The sequence below is a fragment of the Stegastes partitus genome, unplaced genomic scaffold (assembly GCF_000690725.1).
Source record: "Stegastes partitus isolate 25-593 unplaced genomic scaffold, Stegastes_partitus-1.0.2 Scaffold1109, whole genome shotgun sequence".
Taxonomy (NCBI): domain Eukaryota; kingdom Metazoa; phylum Chordata; class Actinopteri; family Pomacentridae; genus Stegastes; species Stegastes partitus.
Genome location: NW_007578840.1, coordinates 64,547 through 73,924, shown reverse-complemented (window position 1 = coordinate 73,924; position 9,378 = coordinate 64,547). Strand labels below are relative to the sequence as shown.

The 9,378-nt window shown below is 47.6% G+C and overlaps 2 protein-coding genes across 2 annotated transcripts in view; one reads left to right on the top strand and one right to left on the bottom strand.

Annotated features, from left to right (window-relative positions):
- The window catches only part of sh3bgrl2 (SH3 domain binding glutamate-rich protein like 2), an 11,028-nt gene extending 8,923 nt beyond the window's left edge, over nucleotides 1-2,105 (bottom strand). Inside the window, exon 1 of the mRNA XM_008296187.1 lies at nucleotides 1,935-2,105. Coding sequence (XP_008294409.1) covers nucleotides 1,935-1,979 — 45 coding nt within the window. The 5' untranslated portion in view covers nucleotides 1,980-2,105. The remainder of the gene's footprint in view (nucleotides 1-1,934) is intronic.
- Nucleotides 2,106-3,178: 1,073 nt separating this feature from the next.
- Nucleotides 3,179-8,785, top strand: lca5 (lebercilin LCA5). Its single transcript, XM_008296197.1, has 10 exons — nucleotides 3,179-3,535; nucleotides 3,734-3,851; nucleotides 4,569-4,960; nucleotides 5,257-5,495; nucleotides 5,895-6,200; nucleotides 6,367-6,504; nucleotides 6,674-6,770; nucleotides 6,882-6,982; nucleotides 7,049-7,214; nucleotides 7,405-8,785. The coding sequence occupies exons 3-10, from the start codon at nucleotides 4,591-4,593 to the stop codon at nucleotides 8,220-8,222; spliced, it is 2,235 nt and encodes a 744-aa protein (XP_008294419.1). The 5' UTR covers nucleotides 3,179-3,535; nucleotides 3,734-3,851; nucleotides 4,569-4,590; the 3' UTR covers nucleotides 8,223-8,785.
- Nucleotides 8,786-9,378: the final 593 nt, after the last annotated feature.

Below are 9,378 nucleotides of genomic sequence, written 5' to 3'. Positions count from 1 at the left end.
TGTTGTTGTTGTTGTTGTGTTGACGCAGAATCTGTGTCTGTTCCTGAATGGGCCTCCTGAAGGCAGAAGACAGAACAAACCGTCCGGCTGAAGACAAACTGCAGCTCAAGCTGGTTTCTGGGATCCAGTCCAAGTTAAATGAGACAGAACGTTAAGAGAACGTTAAGAGAACGTTAAGAGAACGTTTAGACGTGCGCTGAACAAGGTTCTGTTTGAGAGCATCAGTCAGTCGGTGTCTGTCTGGTTCCATCCGACTGCTGGATCAGATTATCAGACTCTGAGGACCAAAGTGTTCTGGTTCTGTCAGAACATCTGAGTCCGTCCATGTCGAGTCCTTTAGGACGGTTTTGAAACATATTCGAGGTCCTTCAGTCGTTCTGACACCGTTTCCTGTCACATGCTTGTTGACTGATGTCAGACGGTTTGAGTATTTTACACAGTTTGAGTCGTCGTGCTGCTTCAGACCCGTTTAGCTCCTGTTGGGGGATTCTGCTTGTACTGGTGAGCACAGTGTTCATGTTCTGGTTCTGATGGGACTGTTCTGCTATAAACATGTTTCTGTCCGACACACCGACGCACTTCTACAGTTCACCAACACGTCAGGTGGCGTTGGGTTCTTCTCCTGGTCTTCCTGTGAGACTCCACAGAAGCGGGACGGCGCTGTTCTGACCCACATTCCTGCCAGGAACCAGGACATACATGTGCTCGCTGCACAGACGCTCGTTTACATCAGAGCTCATCATTTCTGCTCCACTAATCTGTGAAACTGGCTCATTGCTGCTTCATCTGTCACTTTATTTCATTCAGAGACTTCAGTGAAAACAGTTGCGTCCTCCTGATTCTCTTCTCAGCCACAGAATGAAACTCTCTGATCTGGTGAAACTCGTGTGTTTTAAATGTCTGCAGCTTCATCAACTTCATTTTTTACTTGAGTGTCGCGTCACTAAACTCTGGAAACGTTTCTGCAGCTGAAACCAACATTTGATCAGAATTTAATCTGAAATGTTCAAAAACAACAAAGCTGCAGAGATCCATTTATTAGCTGTTAAATATTAAACTCATCTTCAACTTTTCTAATAATTGATCAGTTTCAGTCATTTTTAAAAATAAAAACCGTCTAAATTCTGTGATCTCAGTTTCTTCGGTGAATGTTTTCTGGTTTCTTTCCTCTGTGACACTAAACTGAACCTCTGGACTCACAGGACGAAGCTCTGATCCACGTTCACCGCTTCAGAGACAAAACAAAGAATCGATTCATCCAGAAGATAATCCTCACATTAATCCTCTTTGTCTTTTTGTCACAACAAAGGCTGAAAGATTCACATCCACAGTTTCACTGCATGTAAAATCACATCTTTGTTCTGTGACGTATCAGCGATTCTACGTCCATCTTTACAAACGTGGAAAAGAGCAGCAACAAATCAGAGCTGCATCAAACATCAGAGAAAACCTGCAGCTGCACAAACAGATAAACATGACTGTTGACTGTACAAACAACAACAACAACAACAACAACAAACAGGTCAAAACTGTAAATCACTGTATTTTTCATGTATTTCTTGTATTTTAATGTTTTACTGATATTTAAAGTTGCTTCCACAGAATTCAACGTTTTTTATTTTCAACTCCTTTGCTGCCATTTTTGTTTTTATTTTATGTTTTTTATATTTTTTTAATTTCCGGTTTGAATCTTCTCTCATATTAAAACGTGAAGCATTAATCTGATCCTCTGAACTACATTCAGTCTTCATTTAGAGACAAAGTGGATTAAACAGTCATTTGGAAGCTGTTCCTGTTATTTTGTCCACCGCTGATCAGCTGTTTATTCAGCTCAGGTGGTTCTAAAGAGGAACCTCTGAAGAACCTCTGAAGAACGTGTGAAGAACGTGTTCCTCTCCCTGTGACCGCTTCAGGTCTACAGGTGAGACACTCACCGCCACAGAGCCGCTGGAGGAGGCCACATAAACCCGGATCACCATCTTTAATCCCGGATCAATAACTGCCAGTGACGCTGTTCGTTCCTCCGACAGAAGATCGATGAAGCTGATCGATCCTCACACTGCACAGCGTTTGAAGCGCGTCATGATGAAGCTGCTGCAGGCTGAAGATCTGAAACTCTCCAAGTCCAGCAGAGAACAAATGACAGCACTGCAGCCTGCACATCCGCCTGCTCCTTCACAATAAGAGTCGGACCACGCACTGACATAAAAGCTCCAGCGTGTCAGCGGGCTGTGAGAAGGTTCAAGATGTTTGTCTGCAGTAAATAACATCCATGACTCATGAGCCCTTTTTATATTTCAGACGACTTGAAACACAAGTTATAAGCAGTCACATATCTGTTTATTAAAATAGTGCTTTCCAGTAAACATGAGAAGGAAACTGTACCAAACCCATCTTTAAATGACTTTTATTCTCTGACTCACGCTCCACTTTTACTCCTGTCTACACTGTGAAGGGGTTTGTTCATGTTTCATTCACAGCTTGATTTAAACATTTTATTCTGAAAAACGTGCAGAAATTCTTTGTTTGTTTTTTTCAGGCTATTCACGGTGTTTTCTAATTTATGGAGTGATAAAAATCCAGTCATGTAAAAATGATGATGTGACCTCAACATGAAGCTGATTTATCCAAAGTTCAGATGTTGTGAAGCTCTTCGTAACACCGGCTATAATAAGAGCGGAACAAATAAACGTTTATGGTATTATTAAGTTTTACAGTAGAATCAATAAAACAAAATATAAAATAACGAAAAGTAGACACGTTTTTCCATAAGCGCGTATTTTAGCTTTTTATTTTGAAAAGAGCCAAACTTCCTCCGTGTGGCTGTTTTCTGTCCAGTTTGACTCTGAGCAGCAAACATCAGATGATAACGAGATTCTTTCTATTTTACATTATTTATGATCATTTCTAATTATTCATTCAAGTCCTGAAACACCAAGAACACAATCTGATCGCTGCTCATCTGTGTTCTGATGCAGGTCTGGACCCAAATATCTTCAAATGTCAGAACTGTGATGTCACACAGAATAAGAAAAGATGCTGCTGTTGTTGTTGTTGTTTGTAAACAATGTAATGTCTTGTTTGCATTTGCCTACACATAATAATAATAATAATAATAATAATAATAATATAATAATAAACTGTATGACCACTGGTCCGGCAGCGCCCCTCCGGCTGCGGGCGGTACTGCAGGCCGGGCTGCGGTTGCCATGGAGCGGCGTCAGCAGCGAACCTTCTGTTAGCGGCTAACTTGCTGTTAGCTTCCCGGTGTGGTCAGACAGAAAGAAGCGGAGCGGTTCTGTTTACCGGAACTCTGCTGTTTGATTCTGGATCTGAAGTCTTTGTTCAACTCCGGCCTCTTTATCTCCGTAAAGGCTGAACAGCGCTGCTAGCTACTGACAGCTAACGGCGGCTAACTTAGCTAAAGTTCCTGCTAGCTGCTGCTAGCCGCTGAGGCTAACAGTAGCCGAACAGTCTGAAGCAGAAGCTGCGAAGTGGAACCGAACTACATCAGAACTGTGTTTTAGGTGAACAGGTGAGTGTCGACCGGTAACAGTGACTCGGAGCTCACCTGTTGGTATCAGCTTTATCTGCCGTGTTAGCATTAGCTGACGTTAGCTTCCAGGACACTGAGCTAATGTCACGAGCTGATTCATTTGACACAGTTTTCACCTGTTTCATGTTTGTGACACCCAGAGGAGCTACGGTTCAGCAGGTGTGTGTTTATGTCCAGGTACCACATGACAACAACATGACAACAACATGACAACAACAGTCCAGCTGTCACCCACACGCGGCCTCTTTAATCCTTCACTGGACTGAGGATGCAGATCTGATGAAGTGACTCTGAGGTGAGTTTTGTTCTGAGACCGGAGCAGCTTTTCATCCACATCGGTGTCGTGTTCATCAGGACAAACACGAGACTGTAAGGTTGAGAGAAAATGTGTGATTTTTCTACCAAATGTGCGTCTCCAGGTGAGTCCAGTGTTCAGACGCTGACTGGTGGAGACACACAGGAGCACACCTACACCTGTAGGAGCTCTGAGACAGGTTCCTATGGGCTCAGCATCCATCAGCCATTCTGATCATCAGGGACTTTTAGAAGTTCTGTGGTTTCAGCTCCTCCAGTGAATGTGTTCTGGTTCCTTTCCTCTGTGACACTAAACTGAACGTCTCTGGACTGAACCAGACATTTGAGGAAACTCTGATCCACATTTTTCACTGTTTTCAGACCTTGTAGAGACCAAACAGCTGATTATTGATCCAGAAAATGACCCTCGATGTAAATGAAGCTCTGTGAGCTTGTGTTGCCATAGAAACGTGTCCATGAAGCCACTGGTTGAAGCTGATGACAGGTTCAGGTGACTGAATGACCTGAAGATCACCAGTCTGTCTGAGAGGAACCAGCTGGACCGGATCCTAACGTGGGGATCGGATCCACCTGTCGGTTCTGAAACGCTGATGTCGACTTTGAGTTTAACAGAAGCTAGAAATGAAAACCTTGAATGTGAAATTTAAACAAACGGTTGTATGTCTGACCTGGTTCTGTTCATTTATTTTTAACTCAGAACAAGTTCTGAAAGTGACAAGATGGAATCTGATAACGTAGCTGATCCGAACGAAGACAACCAGAACCATAAGTCGGTGCAGAGCAGAAAGAAAGAGTCCAGCTGTTCATCTCTGCAGAAACACCACAAGAACCTTGAGGAGAGGCGCCACAGCGACGATGAAAAAGAAGCCAGATCCAGAACCAGAACCTGGCACTCTGACCGGGACCAGGACCAGGACCAGGTGTCAGACGGACGGAGGAGCAGCGCTTCCTTTTACTCTGAGGATTACGAGAACGAGTCTCCGTCAGAACGTTCCTTCTCTCCGTACTCTCGGTCCAGAACTCCGTCACCGACTCCACACAGAACCCAGAGAACCCCGAGGGTCTCCAGCAGCCCGCTGCACCGCACAGGTGAGACAGGAAGTGATGCAGCAGGAGGGAAACCTCACAGGCTAGATTTACCTGAGAGTCCAGGTGAGGCAGAACAACACTTCCTGGTTCTTAGTGTCACATGTGCGGCATCAGGACGAGTCATTTATACGTTTTCTTACTTTGTCGGCACCGTTTTCATTTGTGTGACGTTCTCCACAGAGATGAATAAAGTACCTGTTTAGAGTTATGTTTCCATCCTACAGCAGGTTTAAATGTGTGCGACTAACAGTTTAATAAAGTTTTGTCTGGTTCTGAACAATGTCTCCGCCCATCAGGTGTTGTGGGGCGTCGCGGCAGGCTCCGCCCCCAGCGGCCCACCCAGCCTCTGACCCAGCAGCACCGCCGGGTTCAGCGGTCACACAGCAAAGAGTCTACGCCTCCTAAAGACCTGGACCTGGTGACCAAACGGATGCTGTCGGCTCGACTGCTGAAGATCAACGAGCTGCGAAACGCTTTGGCTGAACTGCAGCAGCGAACCGACGAGCTGCAGAAGGAAAATCGGATCCTCAGGCAGGTGAGCTGGTCCGAACTGCTCAGCTCAGGTATCTGTGGATAAACTGCATCAGGGGTCAGAGGACTTTGCTGCTGGTTTATAGTGAAAAAGGACAAATCACTGCAGCTGCTCTGATTGGTCAACCACAGCCAGGTAACTTCATTAACCTGAGAGAGAAGCAGGTCTGCTGAGGAAGTGATGATGTCAGGCTGATCTGCTGTGGTGCTGAGCTGAAGACAATTTTCCACCTTGGTGGACAATAAAGTTTAATTCCATGCTGTTCTTGGTGAAGAGAGAAAACTAATGTTGGTTAACTTTAACTTGAACTTAAACAAAAAGCAGCTTTATAACAAACTGAAATAAAGAAGGAACCAAGCAGCAGAACCAGAGCCGTCTGAAGCTCCTCTCTGTTTCCTGCAGCTTCAGGTGCGTCAGGAAAAAGCGCTGCAGCGATACGACGACACCGAGAGCGAGATCTCCCAGCTGCTGGCGCGCCACTCCAACGAGACTCAGGTGCTGCGAGAGCGACTGCGACGGACGCAGGAGCGCGAGCGACTGGCCGAGCGGCGGCTGAAGGACAGCGAGGAGCAGCTGCAGAGGAGTCACGTGACCGTCCGCCGGCTGAAGAAGCTGGTGGAGCAGAGAGAGCTGGGACCCAGAGACGAGCTGAGCAGGAGGCTGGAGGAGGAGAAGGTCCAAGTCCAGGAGGCAGAACGCCGGATCAAGGTCAGGAGAACGTTCCCCTGCATGAAATGTGTCGATTAATCAATAACTGAAGAGAAGCAGTGGCTCAGAACAGACAGAGCTCATCCCTCCCAGCAGCTTCTATAACTGGTCCTCTGTAACAGATCCATAACTGATCATCAATAGCTGATCGTCTGTATTGATGCAGGAGTTGGAGCGCAGCGCGGAGCTGAGCAGCAGCAGCTTCCAGAGGCAGCTGGTTGCAGAGAAGAAGAAGAACCTGAACCTACAGGAGGAGATCAGGAGTCTGCAGGAGGAGCTGCAGAGACTCAGCAGCAAACTGAAGGTGTTGGATAGAAACTAAGACATGATCTAAAGGTGTTTCATATATACACATATGCAGAGGGTCATGGAGAACATTAGTCCGGTTCTGAATAATATATTAACTGAAGGTGTTTAATAGAAACACAGTGAAGATAAATGAGTGATTCTGTGAAACCATGTGTGTGTTCCAGGAGAAGGAGAAGGAGCTGGACACGATGAACATCTACGCCAACAGGATGGTGAAACCCTCCGGGAGGAGAGAAGCCGACAGCAGCTCAAAGAGGAAAAGTACTGATGGTTCTGGTTTCATTCTGTAGTAACGAGAGCTTCTCTCTGTCAGCTAAAGATGTTTCCAGATGTTCTGCTCTGGTGGCTAACAGGTCTTCTGGTGTCCTGCAGCCTCCAGCAGCAGCAGCAAAGCCGTGCAGACGGAGGACGGCGTCTCCAGCTCCGACTTCCCTTCACCTCCTCCAGATGTGGACCAATACCTGACGCTGAAGGTGAGGCTCTGAGTCACGGCTCGTCCTCATCCTCTCTGTCTCATGTTCACCTGTTTGTGTCTGCAGGAGCTGGACATCCACAACAAACCAGCAGAACCAGAACACAGAACTCAGAACTGTGGAGAAACAAAGAGGAACCAAACAGCCCAAGAGGTGAACCAGCAGCAGAACCAGCAGCAGAACCAGCAGCAGGATGAGACCAAGACACCAAGAGACGGTAAAGAGACCAAAAGTAGAGGCAATACGAGTCAGAACTTTCTTGTTGAAGTCCAAATAAACAGAACATCAGTGATAAAGGGAATGAAGAAGTGGAGAACATGAGAACAACTAAAGTTCTCAGCGTCTCTGCTCGTCTTCTATCCTCCTCTACACACACATATGTAGTTTAAAGGCAAAGCTGTGATTTTATTGGACTCACAGAGGAAACAGAACCACAGTCCGTCTGCTGGAACCCACCTGGACCAGGTTCTGTCACTCAGGTGAGTTCACACCTGCTGCAGCCACAGAATGTCTTGTGATCAGACTTTATGTGTCCTCAGGCTTGGAGACAGATGGAGACGGGCTGAACGTCCTGTTGACCCAGAAGGACGAGGACTCCTCCAGGAGGCGGGGCCACGTCCAGGAGGAGGTGGACAGGTGGAACCAGGGGGCGCTGGCCAATCAGCAGGCAGCAGAGGAGGCTCGCCGTAAAAAGGAGCAGCTGCTGGCCAAGATGAGGGAGATAGACGACCAGAACCGTGGAGCTGAGAGCGTTACGTTTGAGGAACTTCTAAAGGAACATCCGAGTCCTCGTCCTCCTGAGCAGAACCGTCAGATCTTCAGCCTGACGGAATCCCAGCAGCCAGCCGGGCTGAGAGGGAGGAGGAGAACGTCCAGGTCTCAGAGCTCCAGCGAAGACCTGGCGTTCGGAGGCTACGCTCCTTCGTTTGGACTCTCGTCATCCAGAACCTCCTCCGGCTTCCCTCCACCTCCCCGAGAGGACGGAGACTCTGCAGCAGGGTTCGTCCTCGGGGGCGACGGATCCGACGGAGGAGCTGCAAAGGACAAGAAGTCCAGCCTGATGCAGCAGCTGTTCGGCCTCCAGACGTCTGCCGACAGCAGAAGCGTCGTCAGTCCTCCGTCCAACGGGCTGCGACCCAGACGAGAAGCTCCGCCCTCCGTCCTGCAGGTGACCCAGACCCGGCCGGCCGTCAGAGCCGTGGCCTCCTTCGACGAAGACCTGGAGGAGCTCACGCTGTAGAGGCGACAGGAAATATAGGAGTTCATCTGAAGAACAGACCGGAGAAAGCTGCCAGGTTCCATCGGACCTGAAGTCTGAGTTCTGTTCGAGTTCTGTCCAGGAGAGGCTGTTAAAGTGAAATATTTCACTTCTAAAGTTTGGTCACAGTCGTGTTTGAGCTATTTAGACTTTATATTGTAATCATGTTTGATGTGACAATCACACGTTAGCGGACGTTGTGGAGAACGTTAGAACTTCATGAAACGGTTTTTCTGCAGGTTTCAAACTCAGAGTTCAGAGTCAATGAGGGGACAAGACTTCCTGTGGATTCTTCACCTCCGTCTGACGAGGACCAGACCTGCTGCTGTCAGATAGATATATTTATGTATACGTTATCACTTGTTCCTACATGCTGACACGTTGTTCTGTGTTTTATTTATTCCGTCTGACTTTATATTTTGTGATAATTTGGTAGAAAACATGTGATGTGTGCTTTTGTACCGACTGGAACTGTTGATGTGTCTTGTTGAATAAAATGGAGCTGCCTGTTTCCTCCACACGGGGGTGCTGTTCTCCTGCACTAACTCCAGTCTGATGCATTCCTGGTCTCCAAGGCAACCAGCCTGAAGCACCACCACCCCCCCCCCGGCTGCTCGCTGCTCAGAACCGAGCGACCCGGAGCGGAGCAGCAGGAGGAGCTCAGAGGAGCCGGAGGACTTGTGGAGCTCCTCAGCAGGTAAAGCTCGCCTGAGGAACGTGGGGTGTGGGTCAGAAAGGCTCTAGTTGTGACGCTCAGTGGTTCTGGAGGTTCATCCGGACCGAGGCATCAGATCAACGTGAGTCCGCTCCGATGGTTCTGGATTCAGTCAGCTGCTGGTGTCTGATGTCAGCTTCAAAGTCCAACAACGTGCAGCCTGAGCAGCTCTGGGGAGACGACACGCTGATGTGAACCCGCTCAGGTACTGAGGACAAAACACCGCAGTAATGTAATCTAAATATATGTAATCTGATTACATCGAAATGATTCCACACTTTTTCAACCACAAAAGTTCTTTCTCTTTAAACGTCTCAAAAATATTTTCAGTCCAAATGAAGTGAGTTGTGTGTTGAGCTCTGACGGTCCGATCAGGACCGACACGGTCCGATTAGGGGCAACACGGTCCGATCAGGACCGACA

What these genes read in the sequence shown, in the direction of transcription:
- lca5 (XM_008296197.1), top strand. Translation starts at nt 4,591, where the DNA reads ATGGAATCTGATAACGTAGCTGATCCGAACGAAGACAACCAGAACCAT. An exon ending in AAAATCGGATCCTCAGGCAG is followed by an intron (nt 5,496 to 5,894) that starts GTGAGCTGGTCC and finishes TGTTTCCTGCAG; the next exon opens with CTTCAGGTGCGTCAGGAAAA. An exon ending in AGGCAGAACGCCGGATCAAG is followed by an intron (nt 6,201 to 6,366) that starts GTCAGGAGAACG and finishes GTATTGATGCAG; the next exon opens with GAGTTGGAGCGCAGCGCGGA.